The sequence below is a fragment of the Ochotona princeps genome, chromosome 2 (genome assembly GCF_030435755.1).
Source record: "Ochotona princeps isolate mOchPri1 chromosome 2, mOchPri1.hap1, whole genome shotgun sequence".
Taxonomy (NCBI): Eukaryota; Metazoa; Chordata; class Mammalia; order Lagomorpha; family Ochotonidae; genus Ochotona; species Ochotona princeps.
Genome location: NC_080833.1, coordinates 55244261 through 55268162, shown reverse-complemented (window position 1 = coordinate 55268162; position 23902 = coordinate 55244261). Strand labels below are relative to the sequence as shown.

The 23902-nt window shown below is 37.1% G+C and overlaps 1 protein-coding gene across 6 annotated transcripts in view; it reads left to right on the top strand.

Moving 5' to 3' along the window:
* Positions 1-23902, top strand: part of DNAI4 (dynein axonemal intermediate chain 4) — a 105481-nt gene that overhangs the window by 53323 nt on the left and 28256 nt on the right. For 2 of the 6 annotated variants that reach the window (XM_058657751.1, XM_058657774.1), the window contains exons 11-15: positions 834-985; positions 5976-6133; positions 6411-6532; positions 8512-8610; positions 10111-10337. In XM_058657751.1, the coding sequence (XP_058513734.1) occupies positions 834-985; positions 5976-6133; positions 6411-6532; positions 8512-8610; positions 10111-10337 (758 nt within the window). Of the gene's footprint in view, positions 1-833; positions 986-5975; positions 6134-6410; positions 6533-8511; positions 8611-10110; positions 10338-12832; positions 12898-15822; positions 15980-17064; positions 17216-23902 lie in introns of those variants that run through there. The other 4 variants (XM_058657743.1, XM_058657737.1, XM_058657758.1 and 1 more) reach the window with 4 other exon arrangements.

The window sequence follows — 23902 nt, the reverse complement described above, 5'->3', positions numbered from 1 at the left end:
TAGACCTCATGAGGTTGTAGAACAGAATAACAGAGAATTTGGAGCTTTTGACATTCAGTGTTTAAAGGTGATTAGATAGCCTAGGCATCTGAAACAGAGAGAAAGATAGAAATACATTCTAGACTATTTGTAGCTTATTAATTAATTCCATAATAAGGTAGATATGTAGTGATCATACTCATATCAATACTGTTTAAATATTATTAGAGTATTATAATTACTATAGCAGACCATAATGTATTTCTTTTTATTTTTTTATTTTTTTTAAAGATTTATTTATTTTTATTACAAAGTCAGATATACAGAGAGGAGAGACAGAGAGGAAATATCTTCCGTCCAATGATTCACCCCCCAAGTGAGCGCAAGGGCTGGTGCTGCGCTGATCGCTGATCCAAAGCCGGGAACCAGGAACCTCTTCCGGGTCTCCCACGCGGGTGCAGGGTCCCAAAGCTTTGGGCCGTCCTCGACTGCTTTCCCAGGCCACAAGCAGGGAGCTGGACGGGAAGTGGAGCTGCCGGAATTAGAACCGGCGCCCACATGGGATCCCAGGCACGTTCAAGGCGAGGACTTTAGCCACTAGGCCACGCCACCAGTCCCCCATGATGTATTTCTTAAAGATATTGAATGCTGCATTCTCATGGTTTTGTCAAAGTAAAGGACATAAATAATTGAGATTTCATTGTCATCTATGTTTCAAGGCAGAAAGGCAAGAGTAACTGCATGCAGGCTAATTCTTCTCACAGACTTGTTGACACCAGAAGAGTATCAGTTACCAAAATATCTTTTCTTACAAAAGCAAATTAAAAATGATTTATGTGTTTCTTTGAATTCAGTGGCCAGAACGTGTTTATCAGAGTTCATCAGGAGTTATGGCTGTGGATTTTTCAATTGGAGCACCCAACCTTTTAGCAGTTGGCTATCACAATGGTACAATTGCGATTTATAATGTACAGAGCAATAGTAACACTGCTGTTCTGGATAGTAGGTAAGAATCCAACAAACGGATAAACATTATAACACATGTTTTTTTAGGGACATTTGTTCCATTATTTGATTCTGAGTAAGTATTTATTTTATGGAGAACAATGCTATTATTTGTGACACTTTTAATAATTCTTCATATTTTTTCTACAGCTGAAATTCTTATTATTTTTTCTACCACTCCATCAAAATTCTTTCCTCAGCCTGGTACTTTATGCTTAATCTTACACTGTTACTTTGGTCTCATCTCTTCCAGGAGAGCTCTTTCATTTTTTCTCTGCATTTTGTATGTGCTCATAGCACAAATCACACTGTATATATATTATTTCTAAATATATAAAGCATTTGTATACACTCACTTTTCTATCTTCTTGAGGAGTATATAAGTTTTGTAAGAGTAAGGGTTGAATCTTTCTTTTATATCCTAAGTATGTTACATATTACTGGGCATTTAACAGAAATACTGAAAATTTGCCATTAAAAATGAGTAAGTTACATGAAGAAAACAAAGAGTTAAAGGTTAGAGACATTCAAGTTGGGTAAATTTTGAAATAGATCAAATTTCAAGGAGGTTAATATCAGGTAATATATTTATATAAATGTTTAAACTTAGCTACAACTGAAAATAATTGTTAAATCAGGTCCTTTGAAATTATCTACATAGTTTTAGAAATATAGGTCATTTTGCTTGTCTCTAAAAGAAGGTCCATATCTTATTAAATAATCAAAATATCCATGTTTTTTTAAGTATTCATAAATATTTCATTGGACTGTTTGCATGAAAAAAATAATCAAGAAAATCAGTGCTGTGACTGGACAATCCATTAATCTAATAGGAAAAGCATAATCTAGAAAGGTTTTTTAAATTTATGGAAGGAGAACAGATTCAATCTATTTATATGTACAATTTTAAGCACATAATAATGCTTCCCCCACTCCTTCCTTTTTAAATTTCAATATTTTCAGCAATATAATTTCAAGTTATTTTATAATCTCAGGCTTAATCCTTCCCTAAATAAATAATTCAGCAAATAGAAAGACCCTGCTCCACAGGAGTATAGATAAAAGGCTATAATAACTTATCAAATTTTAAAATGTCAATTTCATGCATAGACATTACATTTTTTGTATGCTACGCTAGTTACTATGAATTCAAGAAAATATATATCACTTTTTAGGTCTGGCTTATTTCACTAAGCATATTGGTTTTTAGATTCATTCATTTTGTTGGAAAATATAAGATTTTATTTTTTATGGTTGAGTAGTAGCCCATCACATATATATATATACTGTATTTTTTTATCCACTCATCTCTTGATGGCATCTGAGTTTATCTCATGTCCTAACTATTGTAAACTGTTTCCATAAACATAGAGGTACAAAATTCAGGTGCTGCCTTTGTCTCCTTGTGTAAATTTCTAGGAGCGGGATGGCTGGGTTATGTGATTGATCAATTTTCTGATTTTTGAGGAATCTCCATACTGTTTTTCTTAATGGTTGTACAAGTTTGCCTTCCCACCAAGAGTTTATTATGGTATCTTTTTTTATCCTTACCAGGATGTATTTGATGTTTTAATTGGGATTTATTGAATCTGTAAATTACTTTGGGTTGTATTGACATCTTGATAATATTAATTCTTCCAATCCATGAATATAGGAGAGCTTTCCATTTTTAATCTCTTCTTCTGTTTCTTTCCTTAATGTTTTTTTTGTATTTAATACAGAAATATTGAACACCCTTGTCTAAATTTATCTCAAGGCATTTAAATTTTTTGTGAAAATTGTGATGGAACTAAACTTACAAGTTCTTTCTCGCAAGGTTTTGTGTAAACAAATGCTAACCTTACAAATGATACTTAAAGATTTGATTCACAAAGCAACACAGAAAGATAATCACATCAAAAAAGAACTTGAAGACAGAACACTTACTAATAGAAGTACAAACAAGTTCCAAAACAAGCAAGGAATATTTATGGAAAATTGGCTGAACTAAGTCATTACTTACAAAAAATAACCTTGAGTGTAAATGGATAAAAGTCTCCAATTAAAAGTAACAGCCTGTGGGCCCGGAGGCGTGGCCTAGCGGCTAAAGTCCTCGCCTTGAACACGCTCGGATCCCATATGGGCGCCGGTTCTAATCCCGGAAGCTCCACTTCCCATCCAGCTCCCTGCTTGTGGCCTGGGAAAGCAGTCGAGGATGGCCCAAAGCTTTGGGACCCTGCACCCGCGTGGGAGACCCGGAAGAGGTTCCTGGTCCCGGCATCGGATCGGCGCGTACCGGCCCGTTGCGGCTCACTTGGGGAGTGAAACATCGGATGGAAGATCTTCCTCTCTGTCTCTCCTCCTCTCTGTATATCCGGCTTTCCAATAATAATAAAATCTTTAAAAAAAAAAAAAAAAAAAAAAAGTAACAGCCTGGCTAAATGGATCAAAAAGAAAGTGGATTTACAAGAAAAGCAATTCCAACAAAGATTACACACAGACTGAAAGTGAAAGAATGAAAAAAGATCTGTGCAAATAGAGAACAAAAATGAGCAGGAGTTAATCTCCTGATATCAGCAAAATAGACGTTAAGACAAAAACTATTAAGACAAAGAAGGGTATTAATGAAAATAAAGAAGACAAAGAAAGGATCAATTCAACAGAAAGATGTAACTTTAGTAAATGTGTGTGCACTCAATTGTAGGGTGTCTATTTAGCAAAAATATGAACAGATCTAAGGGAAGCATAGGTTCCAGCATAGTACTATTGATGGACTTCAACATCCCACTCTCCTCTGTGGACAAATAAAGTAGTCAAAAATCAACAAACAACTAAAGAGCTAATTTACACTGTTGACCAATAGTTCTAATTCATGTCTACAGAACATTGCATGTGATAGCTGCCAGGTGCATATCTTTTACATCAGTGCATGGAGCTATCTCCAGGCGGGACCATATTCAGCCTATGAAGCCACAAAACAAGTCTCAGCACAAAGAAACAGATCATACCACATATATTTTCTGACCACAATTAAATAACGTTGAATATTAATAGCATAAGAAACTCTAGAAAATATATAAACACTTGGGAATGAAATAATGTGCTCCTGAATGCACAGTGGATCATAGAAAAAAACAAAAGTGAACTAAAAAAATTTTTGGAAATGAATGAAAATGACAACACAACATACCAAAGCTTATGAGATATTACACAAGAAATATGAGGAGTAGCAATAAATGCCTATACCAACAATTTGAAAAGATATAAGTTCTCTAACAATGCATATCAAAGGTCTAAAACTCAGACCTAAAATTTGTATTAGGAAAATAACAAAAATTATAGAAAAAATAAAATGATACAAAAGCTCAGTGAAATAGACTTTTTCGAAAAGTTAAAAAAATAAACAATTTGTCCACCTAAGCCAAAAAATGGTAGAAGACCCAAATTAATAAAGTCAAATAATTGAGAGATGGAAAGGAGATATTAGAATGACTGTTACTGAAATAAAAAGAATTATCAGGAATTACTACATATAGTTATATGCCAACAAATTGAAAGATCTAGAAGAAATGGTTAGTTTTCTGGACACATACAACTATCAAAATTGAGGCACAAAGATATACAAAACTTAAATAGACCAAAAACTAAAACGGAGACTGAGTCAGTAATAAAGACCCTACCAACAAAGAAAAGCCTGGAACTGGGTGGTTTCATTTCTGAAGTCTATTAAATTAAAAAAAATAAATAAATAAAACCAAGTCCAATCTTTAAAAGCTTCAGAATCATCGGGAAAGGAGAGAATTACCCCCAAATCCTATGAAGCCAAATCATCTAAATTATAAAACCAGAAATAAGAACTACAGACCAGTATTCCTGATGCACACAGATGCAGTATCCTCACCAAAATTGAATACAATAACGCAGCACAATGATCAGCCCACTCAGACCAAGTGGGATTCATCCCAGGGATGTAGGGATGTTTTGACATATATGCATCAATAAACATGTCACATTAACAAAGTGAAGAGTGAAAACTATATGATTCGTTCAATTGGTTCAGGGAAAGTGCTTGATAAAATATAGCATCATTTCATGATAAAAAGAGATTTGGCATAGAAAACCAACCAAATCACAGTCAGTCCAATAAATGACAAACCACAGCCAGAATCATACTAAAAGGGGAAAAGCTAGAATCATTTCCACTAAGATCTGTACACGAAGATCATTTCCACTAAGATGAGTAACCTTGTCTGGTTCTTATCATTACAGTTCAGTATAGTTCTGGAAGTCTCTAGCAGAGCCGTTAGTCAGGAAAAAGAAATCATAGAGATACAAATTAGAAAGGAAGAAATCAAATTATGCCTGCTTGCAGATAACATGATCCTCTATGCAGTACAACCAAAAGACTCCATTAAGAGACTATTGGAACTCTTCAGAGAGTTTCACAAATTTGCAGGATATAAGATTCAACACACAAACATCAATAAGATTGATATCCTGGAGACCATCAAGATAGTGGTCAGTCTGGAAACACAGGAGAAAGGTGAGGCACAGCAGAAGGAATTATTTACCTGATCAAGATTAAACGAACAGTTCATTTGGGGAAAAAAACTTGGCAAGGAAGATAACTTATATTCACTGTATCTAAAATGAAGTTAGCAATTCCAGTTTCTTTAACTTTGAATGAATGAATAATAGAAAACAAGTGATTTCAGAAAAAAAAAATCTGCTCTTCTTTTACTGTTTTGATTCCCTAAAGATAATTATAGACTAGTAAATTTCCCTTTTGTAAAAAAAAAAAGGAAAAGCAGCAATGACCAGTGAATGTTACACTGATTGTTCTTCCTATTTTTCAGAGTATTTAAGGTAGGCATACAATTTTGAATAAAATCATCACTGTACTCATAAATATGTCATTATGCTTTAGGGGGCTGTTCTTATGTGTATTCCAATGTCTTTAGGCATTCTCTTTAATATTCGATGATTTTATATATAGTTTTTGCTTGTTTCAGTGAATCACCTCAGAAACATTTGGGACCTGTATGGCAACTACAGTGGATAGAACAAGATCGAGGAACGACAGGTGATGACAAAAGAGAAATACTGGTATCAATATCAGCTGATGGGAGAATCTCCAAATGGGTGATACGGAAAGGACTGGACTGCCACGGTAAAAGCACTAAACTGGTGATCTTTCTCTTGTATGTACTGAATTTAAGATCTTAAGGGAAGCAGGTGTGAAAGACGGCAAAATGTTGGTAAAAAGAAACCTAGGTTTGGTCACTGTTTTGTTTTGTTGGGTATTGTTTTTGCAAATGTGGGTTTTATGGTATTTGTCATTTGCAAAAGATAACAGAAATTAATACTATTTGCAAATAAAATGAATATGTTTCCAATTTTTTTTTACGTGGTAAGTAGCAAGTTGCACATTTTCTTTTTCTTTAAAGATTTGATGAAATTGAGGCGAACAACTTCTGGCAGCAGCAAGAGAGGAATAGAAAAGGAAAAGAAAGGTGAAGCCTTGATCTCGCGACAGGCTCCAGGAATGTGTTTTGCTTTTCATCCCAAGGTAAATCATCAATTCAATATTTACTATTGCATATAAAAATTTCCAAAAATTAGGTTGTATTGGGACAAAATACTAGCATTCAAATTCCTGACTTCTGGCTTCTGTCTGGCTCAATCCCAAATGTTGGAGCCACTAGGGAATGAAACAGTAGATGAAAGATAGCTCATAAGTTCTATATATAGTCTATGGAATACTGCTCTGCCTCAAAAAAGAACAAAATGGAACAAAATGGATGCAACTGGAAACCATTACATTTAGTGAAATAAACCAATCTCAAAAAGACAAATACCACATATTTTCTGATGTGCAGTAGTTAATAAAGAACACACAAAATGTGGGATATCATTGTTATTTTAGCTCACGTTTACACTCCAGTGAAAATGTTGTCTTCTGGGCCCACATGGTAGCCTAGTGGCTAAAGTCCTCGCCTTATACACTCCAGGATCCCATATGGGTGCTGGTTCTAATCCCAACAGTTCTGTTTCCTATCTAGCTCCCTGCTTGGGGCCTGGGAAAGCAGTCAAGGATGACCCAAAGCTTTGGGACCCTGCACCTGTGTGGGAGACCTGAGAAAAACTCCGGGCTCCTGGTTTTGGATCAGCTCAGCTCTGGCCGTTACGGTCACTTGGGGAGTGAATCGATGGACAGATGTTACTCCATGTCTCTCTTCCTCTGCATATATCTGACTTTCCAATAAAAAGAAGTAAATCCTTAAAAAAAAAAAAGTCTTCTTACATTTTACATCAACATTATGATTAGTGGAAAATTACGCCTTAGACTAGAAAGGATTAAAATTACATCTTTGCGGGCCCAGCACGGTGGCCTAGCAACTAAAGTCCTTGCCTTGGATGTGCCAGGATCCCATATGGGTGCCAGTTCTAGTCCCGGCAGTTCCACTTCCCATCCAGCTCCTTGCTTATGGCCTGGGAAAGCAGGAGAAGACGGTCCAGAGCCTTGGGACCCTGCACCCGCGTGGGAGACCTGGAGGAAGTCCCTCGCTCCTTACTTCGAATTGGCTCAGCACCAGCCATTGCAGTCACTTGGGGAGTGAATCATCGGATGGAAGATCTTTCTCTCTGTTGCACCATCTCTCTGTATATCTGACTTTCCAATAGAAATAAAATAAATCTTTAAAAAAAATTGCATCTGTGCAAATACTGGTGGAGAGAATGAAGAAAGGCAGGGTATTGTGAGGTGGAATGGGGGACATTGGAAGTGTGATTGTCTTCTTAGAACTGCACCCATGGAATGCATAAAATCTTTTATATTAGCAAACATTTTTAGATTTCTTTTTTATTTTAAGCCTATGCTTTTCAATTTCAAAAATGCATATTAAAATTTTTTTATTAATACAAAGAGAACAGATTTCACATATTTCATTGGCTTCATGTAATTTTTAGGTAGGATATTAAATATTCTCTATTCAAGCAAAGGACAAATTTATTTTTGCTTAAGATTTATTTATTTTTATTGCAAAGTCAGATATACAGAGAGATGGAGAGACTCAGAGGAAGATCTTCCATCTGATGATTCACTCCCCAGATGACCGCAATGGGCTGGTGCTGAGTTGATCCAAAGCCAGGAGTCAGGAGCTCTTTTAGGTCTCCCAAGCGGGTGCAGGGTCCCAAGGCATTGGGCCGTCCTCCACTGCTTTACCAGGCCAGAGGAAGGGAACAGGATGGGAAACGGGGCTTCCAGGACTAGAACTGGCACCCATATGGGATCCTGGCACATTTAAGGTGAGGAATTTAGCCACTAGGCCACGCCGTCTGGACCTATAGTTTTTTTTTTTTTATCACAGTAGTTTTTTTATGTAGCTTCACTATTTTAAGATTGTAACAGAAACAACAAAAACAACATCTTAAACCAAATTTAAGGTTTATTGGTTTGGTTGTTGAACTGATTTGAATGCTTCCTGAATTGCAAATATTCTTTTTAATGTATCAAAAGTAGTGCAGTTTGATTTTTTGCTTTTACAGGACACAAATATCTATTTGGCTGGCACTGAAGAAGGTCATATTCACAAATGTTCTTGTTCATATAATGAGCAATACCTAGATACCTACAGAGGACATAAGGTTAGTTTCATTTTAGTTGGTATGAAGAATTTTTCCCGCAGTGTGTCTGAAAAAATGCTGTTTTTACATAGTGTATTTAATAGCATGGCATACAGCTACAATTTCAAAGTTAAAAATACTGGGCATTTGGCTCAGTGGTTAAAAATCTGTTTTGTATGCCTGCATCCTTTTTGGAGTTCCTCAGTTTAAGTTCCATTTCCACTTCTGGTTCAGCATTCTAACAATGCTCATCTTAGGAAGTAGTAGACCATGACTAAATGGATCCCTACCACAAACCTGGAAAACCCAGGCTGATTTATCAACTTTTGTACAGTTTGGTCCAGTTCTTTCTTGTGGGAATTTGGGGAGTGAATAAATGGATGGAAAACAGGTTTCTCTTCCCCTTTGTTTTGAATAAATTTAAAAATTAAAAAAAAACCCAATGAAATAATTAAATGTACCTCAATAATATGATGTTAGGGCCGGCGCCATGGCCCAGCGGCTAAAGTCCTCGCCTTGAACGCCCCGGGATCCCATATGGGCGCCGGTTCTAATCCCAGCAGCTCCACTTCCCGTCCAGCTCCCTGCTTGTGGCCTGGGAAAGCAGTCGAGGATGGCCCAATGCCTTGGGGCCCTGTACCCACGTGGGAGACCTAGCAGAGGTTCCTGGTTCCCGGCTTGGGATCGGCACGCACTTGTCGTTGCGGCTCACTTGGGGAGTGAATCATCGAAAGGAAGATCTTCTTCTCTGTCTCTCCTCTTCTCTGTACATCTGACTTTGTAATAAAATAAATAAATCTTTAAAAAAAATAATATGATGTTAGGCTTTCTGCATTTTTCTAAAGCTACAATGCCAAGGTGCACATGGTAACCAAATGTTGAACAAACAACTGTTGCTGGAGTACTATATGCTGAAATGATATGCAGGGGGATGATGGGAGGGCGTGAGGGGGAGAGTGAGAGCAGGGAGAGGGAGGAATCCCTATACCTACAAAACTGTATCATAGAAAATAATAAAAATGAAATAAATAAGTTTAAATTAAATTAATTTACCAATTGTTAAATTTAAAAAAATATCAGTTTGAAATACGTGCTGTCTTGTAAATTAGGACATTTTATTTAGCTTCTTGATACCCTTGATTTTCTTTCAAGTTGTGGAAGACACAATTTTTATTTGTTTTAAAAAGTGCTTTTCTTGGAACATCTAATCCCAAAGTAAATAGTCCATTTGTTGTACATATTCTCTGGTTTTATACTTTTTCCATCCATGCTTCCTTTATTTTCTCTTGTTTCTTTTTTCTTAGCATTCTTTGTAATCCTTTATAACAACTCTGTTTTTGTTATATCTAAGATAATTTGGGGATGATTCAATTTATCAGTCTACTCCCAGATAAAATTATATCCACATGAAAATGGATGGTGTGTAAATCTTCTATAAAGTTTAGCATGTTTAATAGGAAGGTCAATTATAAAATATAAGACATGAAATATTCTCCTGTATTTTACTTTGTGTATTCCTAGGGACCAGTGTATAAAGTAACATGGAATCCATTTTGTCATGATGTGTTCTTAAGCTGTTCTGCCGATTGGGGAGTTATGATATGGCAACAGGAGAACCTTGAACCATTTTTGAGTTTTTATCCAACTACTTATGTTGTTTATGATGTTGCCTGGTCCCCAAAATCATCTTACATATTTGCAGCTGCAAATGAGAGCAGAGTGGAGATTTGGGACCTTCACATAAGCACGTAAGTGATAAAAGTTAATGATTTCTTGGTGATAATTCTAGTAGACGCAATTGAAATGAAAATGATAAAACCTAACATTGGGTGGAGTATTGTAGTGAGTTTAAAATTGATTATGACAGTCTTTTATGAATAAAAATGTACTTCATATACATTAGCATATGTATTCATGCTAGTTAATTATACCTCATGTAGTTTTTTTTATTGATTAAATTGCATTATGTGACACAGTTTTATAGGCACTGAGATTCCTCCCGTCCCCCAAACCCTCCCCCCCCATGGTGGATTCCTCCACCTTGTTGCATTACTACAGTTCAAAATCAGTTGAGATTCTTTCATGGCAAGCATCTACCAGGCATAAAGTCCAGCATCTTACTGTTCAGATAAGTTCATCAGTTTCTTGGGGAGACCATCTCTGGTCTGAAGGTAGAGCCGGCAGAGTGGTTTTGATACTTCAAAGATCTGAATTGCTGCCACTCTCACCACTCCAAGCATGATGAGGTCGTTGGAGAATCCACTGATTGACATAGTCCATCATATAGTCTCCATTTGCCCAGTATTTTCATTGCCAATATATAGCTGAGGTGGTTGATTGACTCATGTAGTTTTTAACACATATGATTGAAAATAATTTTTCTTCTATCCTTAAAGTTTTACAGGATAGTCTTTTTTATTGCCTGGTTTACAGAGGAATATGCAAAGGCATGATTGCATTTTAGCTGCAGAATCCCTATTATAAGATAAGGGAGAGCCCAGCGCCATGGCCTAGTGGCTAAAGTCCTTGCCTTGAACGCGCTGGGATCCCATATGAGTGCCAGTTCTAATCCCGGCAGCCCCACTTCCCATCCAGCTCCCTGATTGTGGCCTGGGAAAGCAATTGAGGATGGCCCAAAGCCTTGGGACCCTGCACCCGCGTGGGAGACCCTGAAGAGCTCCTGGCTCCTGGCTTCAGATCTGCTCAGCACCGGCCATTGCTGTTACTTGGGGAGTGAATCATCGGACGGAAGATCTTTCTCTCTGTCTCTTCATCTCTGTATATCTGACTTTGCAATAAAAAAGTAAATCTTAAGAAAAAAGATAAGGGAAACAGTAATTATTTTTGCAATATTTATTCTCTTTATTGCAAAACATATTTTAAGGAGTTTGTACTTAATTAGGAATTCTGACTTAGAATGTTTTCCAGGGTATTAGAAGGTCATCTAGCTAATGTAGATTTAATTGAAAATTGGTATGACTATAAAATAAAATGGTTAGTGATTCTACTTTCTCATTTGGAAAAATGCCGTGTATCTGCTGGTTGTTAGCAGAAGAAATAGGAAAGTGAATTCTTTAAAATATATAATTAGGGAGTCAACATAGTGACTCAGTTGGCTAATCCATCTTCTGCAAATGCTGGCATGCCATAGGTGTACAAGTTCATGTCTCAACTGCTCCACTTGCTATTCAGCTCCCTTCTTATGGTTTGAAAAAGCAATGGAGGATGACCCAAAGCTTTGGGATCCTGTACCCATTTGGGAGACCTGAAGGAGGCTTTAGGGTCATTACTTTGAATCAGCTCAGCTCCAACTGTTGTGGCTTTTTGGGGAATAAACCAGTGGATGGAAGATTTGTCTGTCTCTTTCTCTCTGCAAATCTACTTTCCAATAAAAATAAATATATTTTTTGAAACTACTGATGTTAAATTTGTATCTATTCCTAGCGGTAAAATTCTTTCCTGTAAGTTAATAATTCAGTAAAATTTTATTCTAGTTTATTCTATAAAATAACAGCAATCAGAAGTCAAATATTATCTTTAAAGAATACAAATAATGTATTCTTTAGTGTGAGATGGCAAATTTATAAAGCCATTACTGAAATAATCCCACTTTTTCTCCGCTTTTTAAAAATTTACATATTTGTAAGTAATGAGAGAGAGGGAGACTCTTCCATCTGTTGGTTCACTATTCACAACAACCAGGACTGTTCAAGGCGAAAACTGAGAGCTTGGAATTCATTCTCTGTCTCCATGTGGTGGCAGAGACCAGGTGCTTACTCCATCCTAGGCTGCCTCCAAGGGAGTGCATTTGCAGGAAGCTAGAGTCAGAAGCAGAGCTGGGACATGAACTTGGGCAAACCAATTTGCTATTTCTGATCTGGTTTTTGAGGAAATATGTGGATTTTTCTCACTGGTCAAGAAAATGTCTTGTTCAAAATATCCTTTCATATCTCATAGGTTCATTTTATTAGTGGACTCTAGGGGTTCTTCTGGTGTCTGTCATAGAGCAATAAGCCTCGAGCAACAATTGCTCAAGGGAAATTTACTTCTGTCAAATAAAGGAGACAGTGAGAACTTACGGTTCTTTCAATAATTTGCCTCCCTGAAAAGATGTTTGCCAAGGCTTTTATAGCAAGGGATAGGGACTGTACTGGGCACAGAGATTGGAAGTGGAAGGACCCTTCATTGCTCCAGTAGTATGTATCTTCAAACGTTGTATGTTCAGAAATTTGACCCAAGTTAGTCTCTTGCTTCTGATCTCCTAGTACAACAATGCAAGTTATGCTTTCCTAGAACATCCTTTGAAAAGTAAGTACAAAATCTTCACATTCTCTACCCATGTTTCTATGCCTGTCCATTGCTGGGATACAATCAAGATTTACATTGTGTATGAGAGCATTCATCTGCTAAATAAAAATGAAGTATTATTAAGACATTGTGTTAGCCTGCTTCTGTGATATAGAACCAACAGAATGTAGGCATGTGTGTTTAGGCCTATGACTATGTATGCATATTTAAGAAATTAGTTCATACTGTTATGGATCCTACCAAATCTAAAGCTTACAGGAATCTGGCAAGAGCCCTGTTGTGACTTGGAGCCCCCAGCATTCTACAAGTAGAATTTTATTTCACTTTGGGTGAATTAAGTTTTGCTACTCTTTAGACCTTCAGCAAATTGGATAAAATCTAACTATTTCTTGGGGAATAATCAGCTTTATTCGTGTTGTGCTGATTTAAATGTTAATAGCATCTTAAAAATATCTATAGCATTTTTTCATATGTTTATTTGCCATTTGGGTTTGTTCCTTTGTGAAGTGTCTGCCCATTTCCTGTGCCCATTTCTTGAGTGGCTTGTTTGTTTTGACATTTTGGTTGTTTTGTAGCTCTTTGTATATTCTGGAGATTAGCCCTCTATCACCTACGTAGTGCGCGAAGATCTTCTCCCATTCTGTGGGTTGCTTTTTTACTTTGTTGATTATTTCCCTTGCTGTACAGAAGCTTCTTACTTTGATGAGGTCCCATTTGTTTATTCTGGTCTTGATTGCTATTGCCTTTGGTGTCCTTTTTAGGAAGTTGGGACCTACCCCTAGATCTTGCAGAGTATTTCCAACATTTTCTTCCAAAAGTTTGAAGGTTTCTGGATGTAGGTTTAGATCTGTTATCCATTTAGATTTGTCTTAGTGTATGGTGAGAGATGTGGGTCTATCTTTTGGTTTCTGCAGGCTATCAACCAGTTGTCCCAACAGCATTTATTGAACAGACCTTCCCATTTGCCTTGATTGTCATTTGTCTTTTTGTCAAAGATTATTTGGCTGTATCTGTGTTGGTTCCCTTCTGGTGTTTCTATTCTGCTGCATTGATCTTCCTCTCTGTCTTTGTGGCAGTACCAGGCTGTTTTGATAACCACTGCCCTATAGTATGTCCAGAGGTCCAGAACTGTGATTCCCCCTGCTAACTTCCTGTTCTTCAGGATGGTTCTAGCTATTTGTGTTTTTTTTTGTGTGTGTTTCCAGATGAACTTTTGAATCATTGTTTCCAGTTCCATGAAGAATGTTTTGGGCAATTTGATTGGGATTGTGTTGAATGTATATATTGCTTTTGGGAGTATAGACATTTTAATGATATTGATTTTACCTATCCAGGAGCATGGGATGTTACTCCATATTTCGAGGTCTTGTTCAATTTCTTTTTTAAGTAGTTTGTAGTTTTCTTCAAATAGGTCTCCTACATTTTTGGTTAGATTTATTCCCAGATATTTCATACTTTTCTCTGTTATTTTGAATGATATCTTGCTGGTTAAATCTTTTTCCATCTTGGGGCTGTTTGCACACACTATGCTCAAGTTCCCTGGAGTTCCCTGGCAATAAGGGAAATCCAAATTAAAACATCAATGAGGTACCACCTAACGCCAGTAGGACTGGCCCACATGAATAAAAGCACCAACAACACTTGCTGGCGAGGTTGCAGGGATAAGGGACCCTTACTCCACTGCTGGTGGGGCTGCAGGCTGGTACAGCCTCTATGGAAATCAGTATGTAGAACATTCAAACAACTCAAAATCAACATACCGTATCATCCAGCAATAGCACTCCTAGGAATATATCCACAACACTGGTTTTATGAGAAACCAACATGCACTCCTATATTCATAGCAGCACAATCAGTAATTGCAAAAACATGGAAGCAGCCAAAATGCCCATCAGCAGAGGATTGGATAAGAAAGCTATGGTTCATCTACTCCATGGAATACTACTCAGCTATTAAAAAAAACAAAATGCAGTTCTTTGTGGCCAAATGGGCCAAACTGGAAACCATAATGCCAAGGGAAATGAGCCAATCCCAAAAGGTTAAATACCACATGTTTGCCTTAATTTAAGATGATATGATGTTATGTATAACACGTTATGTTATGTATGTTATATGTTGTGTATACACTAAAATTGAAATGTCAATGAGGTAGTCACAGAAGGTGGCTAGGAACTCACATTTATTTTTAACATATTGGCTACTCATTACTATGTCAATTAATTCCATAATGATGTAAATTTTTTCTCATGGTATGTTGGAGCTTTTAATTGATTGGGATGATACTCTGCTGGCTCTGTCTTCAAACCAGAGAGGGTCTACCTAAGAAGCCGTTGAACTTGACTGGACAATAAGGTGCTGGACTCTATGTTTGGTATATGCTTGCAATGAGGGAATCTCAACTGAACTTGAACTGTGGTTATGCAACAAGGTGGAGGAATCCACCATGGTGGGAGGGTTTGGGGAGGGGTGGGGAGAATCCCAGTACCTATGAAACTGTGACACATAATACAATGTAATTAATGAATAAAAATAAATAAACATATTGATGCTATTCAATGTAAAAAAAAGTATCTATAGCAATATGCAGAATGTTGGACTTAATAACTAGGTATTATTGTCCAGCTAAGTGGGTACACAAAAGTAGTCATCACAAAAAATTAAATGTACAAGTTGACATCTTAATTGTGCAGTGCTTTAATTTAATTTACCTTATGTAGGTTGGTTCATTGAAAAAAAAAGAAGGTTCTGAGTGAATAATGAGTGAATGAGAACTAGTTAATTTGAGTTTAGAAACCCTTAAAGAAGTTCTTGGTTTTAGTCACAGGAAATAAAAAAAATACATCAAGCTTTTATTAGTCTGTGTTTTAAAAAGATGGTTTTCAATCTTATAACTGGATTTACAAATAAATAAATATTTCATTGCAGTTTGGACCCTCTGATTGTGAATTTTGCTAATCCTGGAATAAAATTCACAACTGTTCTCTTTGCCAAACAAACTGATTGCCTTCTGGTGGGAGATAGTGATGGACAGGTCACTGTGTATGAGCTAAAAAATATGCCTACCACTGTGGAGTCTGGCCGGGTAAGGCTGAAAGATGAAAATTCATACTTTTATGAGTCTTTTGAGTTGCAATTTTGTAACATGCTAGGGCTTAAAATGGTCAGGAATAGATCAGTCACAAGAAGTGACCACTAATTATAGCTTACAGTTCACCCCCAATAATTATGAAATAAAAATTATTGTGTAAAACATGATAGCATTCTCATTTACCAAATTAGCAGATTTAGATTTAAAATTTGTGAGACTATTTAATATTGGTAAACATTTGATCAGGTCTGATCTTGAAGATTTGAGTACGAGTTGTTAAAACTTTCTCACAAAAATAAGGAAATGTGGAATCAAAATTATAAAGTGGATTTATAAAGATTTAAGTTTTAGCCATATCAAGTACTAGTTAAAGTTGTAGGAAATTAGAAAGTCTCATACTATGGCCATGAGAATACAAATTATAATGGTCTGTTGGGGAGCTTTTAAAAAATATTTTCTAGGAGACAGGTATAGATTAGTGCTGAGAGAAACTGAAAGCACAAAAACTTGGTCATTTATTTATTCATCCAACAAATAAATAATTATTGAATATGCACTATGTAACAGGGTCCATTTTAGACACTAAGGATTCAGCATTAAACAAATTATAGTAGTCACCTATTTCAATAGTCAGATTGAGAAGCACATTAAGGTTAAAATTGATAAGACTCAAGCCGTATTAGTATTATTAAATGAAAATACAGAACTCACGTGAAAATTGAGAAATTCTACTATCTTGAATCACACATTTTCAGATTTGGAAAGGCGTTAAGGTACCATTTAGTTTAACAGATGTTTTACAGTTGAGGCTGTTTAAGCTTTAAGTCTAAACAAAATTGCCCTGAGCCATTGTAAAAGTATTTATCAAACTACTTCAAAAACACTCTGATAGGAAAGAGCGTGGATACTAGGAAATTTCCATGACCTGTTAAACTTCCCTTTGTTCCCTTTTTATAGTCTTATTGGGGCCTTTTATATGTATATCACTAACTTATAAATTTTACAGGACATCTTAAAGACTTATTTATCTTTCGGTTACATATTATTGCATTGTAATTGTGATTTTTTTTTTCTTTCAGGGAAATATAATAAGCACTTTGCTTGGACCAAAATCAAACCAATCAGCATAATTCACTTTTAATATCTTTTTTGGTTGTTCCTTAAAACTAAAAAGAATAGTACCTAATGTTTTCCAGTTTGTTTTATATGGGGCAAGGTGTGATTTTGATTATTTTTGAGATTTTGATATTTGAAAATAGTACTTGGTACATAACCTCAGTTTCACCTTAATGAAATTTCATTTCACAGATATGTAATTGCTTTGTACTAGAAATTAATGATTACTCTCAGAGTTTTGTTAGAATTAAAAAAAAAATTTTCTAAAGATGTTTCCACTCTATTTCTTGGTCACATTGCAAGTACACATATAAACTGTTCACAAAGGTTAGAAGTTATTTCTTTATAAGCAAAACTAAGAAATCACTAGTATACCTACACCAAAAAACTTTATGGTGAATATTACACTGGCTTTTTAGTTTTCTGCTTTTCAAATTGTTTCCAAGAATTTATAATAATGCTGTTGGTTATTAGTGTTATGAGAACAGCAGATTCCCATACCTAGCTCTGAGTCAAAATTTTATCTTCCTAGATCTGAGAACCGGAGCTTTTGTTAGATTGAGAAACATAGGTTATAACTGCAAATATCAGAATTATACTATTTAGCCAGCAACCTCACATTCCCAATTCAATGACAAAAGTTAATCTAGGTCACACGGGAGCACGCTTGCCTTCAGGCACCAAATCTGCTTTGGAATTTAAAATTGGCTGAGAAAATATAAAGTCTGATGTACAGACCACTCAGGATGTTATTTTAGGAAGGGGTCTAAAGAGAGGCTGTGAAAACGGGGCTGGGAGCAGGGAGCTGACTCCTCCAGATACAGATGGCTAGCAAAGCTATTCCATGTAGCATGTTTTAGGGGTCCTGAGTTTGTTAAAGGAATCTTCAGGACCTTATAGTCTAATCTACAAAGTGTTCAGACTAGAGAGGAAGAGATAAGGCAAATGAAACTCACTCACTACTGGGGGAGGGGGGAAGATCTGTATTAGCAACTGAAATGGGATAATGTACTGGTAGAAACTTATCCCTTCTCCATTTCTTTGAATCATTCTTTAAACAAAAGCAAGGCAACTTTTACATGACTCAGCTTTAAAGATTTTCAAATTTTCTGCTTGTATAAGTCATTATAATTGTCTTTTGAAAGGTTTGTACTTTTTGTAACACTTTGTATAAGAAAACTTAAAAGCCTGATTTAATCTAAAAAGTGTTTCTTGTTACATATTTTTGATATTTAAAATAATTTATGTATTCTCAATGGACTTATGACTGCTCATGAAGGAGTATACTACTGTACTAATATAGGAGAAATCAGTACAGGGGAGGGAATTTAGGAAAGGGATAAGGGAAATCCCAGAGCTTATGGAATTGCATGATAAAATTAAAAATAAAATTAAAAAAATATGTATTCTCTCATTGTTCTACAAACCTGAAGAACATCAGTATTTTCTGCTTTTGTGATTTTTACCTTGCTAGCTTGGCTGGGGAGCTGTGTGAACTCCAGGCCTGACAGCCTGCGTGACAACTGGCAAGTCAGGTAGGCAGAACGCTGCTCAGGAAGGAGACCCTTGGTGTGCTTTTTAGATAAGACTTGCTCACTACTTTGGAGCCCACCAGTTTGTACTATTTTGAAAGTTGCTTACTTCAAACCCACCAATAGAAGCCTGCCAACTTGCTCTTTTTAAACGTTAACAGTTAAACTGACCAATCATAACTGTATAATTGTGTGGAATTGGCCTTAAGTGTCTAAAAACCCAGTGCTGTCCTTCTGCCCTTCTGCTGCTTCTGCCACGCCCCCCCTTTTTTTTTTTGCTGCTACTGCTGCTACTGCTGCTACTGCTGCTAAGCATCCTGCTGGGCTGAGGTGATGGCTGGGAGCCTAGGCTAGCCTGAATAAACCACTCTTATGCGTTTGCATCGACTTCAGACTCCTAATGATTTTCTGGGGATCTCAAAATCTGGACACAACAAACTGAAATAAAGTATAAAGCTATTCTTTCCCAATCCTGGACAGCGGGTTATAAAGCCCTGATCCTATTCCATCCATTCCACTCTTTTTGACCCATGCTGCTGCTATCTTGAATGATACACCCAAACTTATAAATTGGCGTCAAACTTTTACTTTAAGACCATTTACTTGGGAATTGCAGAAGGAATAATTTGCCTGCTTTCTTAGCCTGATTTTGATGCCTATGATTAAACTCTGTTTAACATACATCTTGAAGAATTGAAAGAGAATTATGATTAAGCTATTTTGTGTTATCCTTGCACACAGACACTCATGTGCTGGCTAGTGGCTTTAAAGACGAAGTGCTGACTCTGCTAACTCTAGGCTCCTGTTTGGTGCTAGATATTTGTGACTTCATGTGACCCTTTTCTACCAGGCAGTCTACAATATATATAACTTACATAACTGTTGTCAGAGTGTAAATTGTTAACTATTCATTCTGCTGGAATAAAAAAGGATGACTGTTTTCACTACTAATATGTCATAATGTATTTATTCATTTTGGCTCACCTCTCTGTAGTTATTCACAACTATTGCAGAATTAGAATCGAGTAGTTTCCATTTTGCCTCTTAGAAAATCACTCTAAAAGAAAATGCTGGGGACCTGCCACAATGGCTCAATAAGCTAATCCTTTCCCCTTCAAGCGCCAGGATCCCATATGGGTGCTGGTTCATGTCCTGGCTGCTCCACTTCCCATCCAGCCTGAGAAAGCAGTAGAGGATGGCTGAAAGCCTTGGTACCCGCACCCACGTAGGAGACCCAAGGGAAGCTCCTGTCTCCTGGCTTTGGATCATCTCAGCTCTGGCCATTGTGGCCACTTTGGGACTGAACCAGCGGATAAAAGATCCTTGTCTGTTTCTCCTCTTTGTCAATATGCCTTTACAATAAAAACAAATAAATCTTTAAACAACATAAGCAAATGATGGATTGTGTTGTGACGAGATTTAATTAATGCACATTTAAGTTTTTTAGACTTTACAAACCATATTGTATCTATTTTTTCAATGTATCCAAATGGGAATCTTATCTGAAAGGTGGAGCAAGTTATCATCATGACCTCTGTTTTGCAGATTATATAATTAAGACTTGAACGAAGTATTAGAACATGCCAAAGACTATACAGCTGTTAAAGTGATCAATTTTACATTCTAGTCCTTGTGCACTTCTTGTATATTTCCCACTATTGTGGAGTAAATGGATAGTGCCCTATATGGTTGCTGAGATCTTGTAACACCAAAATGTGAGAATGCCCATTTTTCTATAATTAAAGTTTTATCCATGAGTGATCATGTTTGGTTTTTCTTGGTGGTCACCTGCCATTAGGCCTTGCCATGTGTACCCCTTTCTGTTGGGAACATCTTTCTCCATACTCCTTACTCTCCTTTATTGTATTAACACTTTACACCTCTCTCAGACCTCAGTTCAAATCATAGCTTCTCAGGAGCACCTTTTCTGAGCTTTCCGTGGTGTTTCTGGTCCTCCAGCCAGGCTAAATTTAGGCCTTTGATTAAATGTTCTCAAGCTATTGTGAATTATCTTCATAGTATAATTTCAGAAATTATTTAATTAAAATGTATTTATAAATTGTTTCTTTATTGGTATATTTGAAATGCAGTTAGAGAGAGGGCAAGAGAGAATCTCTCCTCTGGCTAACTTCAAATAGCTGCAACAGCCAGGACTGGCTCAGGCCAGGCCAAATACAGGCTCTAGGACCTTCACCAAAGTCTTCCATGAGGGTGGTAGGGACCCAAATAGTTGGACCATCTTCCATTGCCTTTCCAGGTACATTAGCAGGGAGATGGATCCAAAGTGGAGCAGCCAGGTCTCAAAACTGTGCCATATGGGATGCCAGCATCATAGGTGGTGGCCTAGCTTGCTACACTACAGCACTAATGCCTAAAAAAATTTTCAGTCCTTTCTTTTCTACCTTATGTTTCTCCCTTCAGATTGGTAGTTCTATGCTCACAGGTTTAAGGAGACAAAAATAACATCATATTCATCCATTTTTATTCCAAAAATGATAGGACGTAAGAAAGATATAAACCAAATATTTTAAACATGAAGAGAAGTATAGTGTTCTAAAGGATAGAAGGTTTGGAGTGTGGGGAGCGGGGTGCTGATGCCACTCCCGAGAATAGGAAAGCCGGAATAGGAGGGGATGTCGCAAGATGGCGGCTGGCCCAGGGCCAGGAGGCGGAGCTGGTCTCGCCAGCAGGTAAACAGGAAGTCACAGGGATAGGCTAATGCCCTCACTGTGATTACTGGCCTATCACGTAGTGCCAGTTGTACCCATGGGGAGAAATGATTGGTGGAGAACTATATAAAAGTAGCCGGACGACGAAGGACGACAACTGGGACGGATGGACAAAAACGGCAGAAGCCAAATATAGTGGTTATGCTAATAGTTAAGAAACTCCCTTATCACTACTGTTGTTAAGAGTAAATACTGCCTCCCAGCCTTGTACCCCCAACTGCACATACCCACTGCATGGACCCCAGCAAAGAAGTAGTATAACGTAGGAAGGACCACAGCCTATTTTTTTAAGATTTCTTTTCTTTTTTTAAAATTTTGTTTGAAATGCAAAGGTACAGAGAGAAGGACAGAGGGAGATTTTGCATTGACTTGCCCGCAGGACTGGAAATGGAGCAGCTGGAATCTGAGCCCTGTGTTCATGTGGGATGACATTGCCACAGGCAGAGGCTTAACTTTCTGCACAATGGTGATAGACCACCGTCTATTTTGTAACCTTCCTCTATGAAAACAGTGATATTCAAAAGCAGCAGAGACCCACCAGAATGGAAAAAGCAAGACAACCACAGACGCGTCAATTGTGATGATTAAGAGCATTGGCTGTGAAAGTGTGGCTACAATTACATTCAAGGAAGGAGAAAGAAACCAGGCCCAAGTTGAACTGATGTTAACTTGTTTAGTATATTGTTTTTGCTGGTTGGGTGGAATAAAGACTTGCAGTCAGAAACAAAACTGAGTTACAGAAAATATAGTTACTTTTCTTGGATATGATTGAGTTTCTAAGCCAAGATTCATACTTGCTGTGCTAAATATTTTTATGGTAATTTGCTTAGAGCCTTTTTTGCTCCATACTGAAAGCTCCTACAGGGTAAGACTATGTGTTTTGTTCACTGTATTGTATCTCCAGCACCTAGAACATTACTCTCCACAGAGTGCTAATGCTATGAATATTTGCTGAATGAATGAACTATCAAACGAATAAGAAAATTATGGCTTCCTGTTTGCCATTTATTACAACACAGTCTAATACTTGAAATGTATTTTCCTTAATATTTTAACAAGGTATCTGAACATCACAGAGAATGAAACATTTTAACTGTGGGGAATATAGAGAACATAGAATTAGGGAAGTTGATAAGCATAATCATGGATTTCTTATTTTGTAACAATATAAGATTGTTGTAGGGTTTTCGACCCAGAATACAGCAGCAACCTTAATTCTTGTCTCATAGGAAAGAAGCATTTTCATGTGGACATAGTTTAGTTTTAAAGCAAGATTCTGTTTTGTTGTGAGATTGTGTTTCTGCTTGCCGTTTGGTAGACCACTTAGCTCCAACATAAACACCTATGTAAGTGCCAGTTACCCTCAAAAATAGCAATTCTTGGTTTAATGATCTCAGAATCATCCACTATTTTCTGATCTTTTGAGAATCTCTTTGCTCTTGGCCAATGGCTGGGCCTTGCCAAGTCCACACTGTTGCTATAGGAGATACAGACATAAAGTGACTGCTGTTCTCTCCTGTTGTAGGGTTTTCGACCCAGAATATGGCAGCAACTTCAATTCTTGTCTCGCAGGAAAGAAGAATTTTCATGCAGACACAGTTTAGTTTTAAAGCAAGATATGTTAGAAAAGCTGAGAAGAGGAGCGCCCATCCTAGTGTTGTAGGGTTTCAGGCTGATACTTCAGGTGGGGAACTGATATGCTAATTGTCACCCTTGTCCCTTGGAAGAAACGTGTTCTGGTGAATCTAAGACATAGTGGGGAAAACGTCATTTTATTTTTGAGAAGATAATGGTTTGGGTGTCCAGAATGCCATAACTGCCTACTACCCAGTCTAACTCCTCACACACTAGTGACAGGAGGGGCCTTCAAGAGAGAAAAAAACCCGTACATCCCGCCATAGTGGCAGGAGGAAGAGAGAGAAAACCCTAGACCTCTGCCATAGTGGCAGGAGGAGAGAAAGAAAAACCCAAATTAATAGTGGGGAGCAAGCATGTCTTTTAAAAGTTCACCTCAAAGGAGTTTCTCCATAAACAAAGAATTCCTGGGTACCATGTACCTGTTCTGGGGACAAAAGGCCCCAAAAGGTGTTACAGATGACTTCCTCAGTCTCTGTAATGATAAAGAGAACAGTCTGACACTACCTCCTCGGCAATGGCCAGAGATGGAATTGAGCTGGCGCTTTTGGTGGGGAACTGGTACGTTAATATCGCCCTTATCTCTATTGGAAGCTTGTTCTTGATATGTTAAATATGCACTTGTCTCTTGGGAAAAATATGTTCTGGTGAATCTAAGACATGGTGGAGAAAATACCCTTTTATATTTGAGAAAAATGACTGGGGGATCCAGAATACCCTAACTGCGTACTACCCAGTCTGACTCCTCTCACACTGTGACAGACTGACTTGTTAGTTCAGAGTTCTTAATAATCAAATCTGCTTCAGATCCACAGAGCATTTACTAGGCTATTCACCTTCATCTCCTCATTTGGTGATAAAGCTAAAAAACTGACAGTTTATGTGAACTAATTATTGTATTAGAA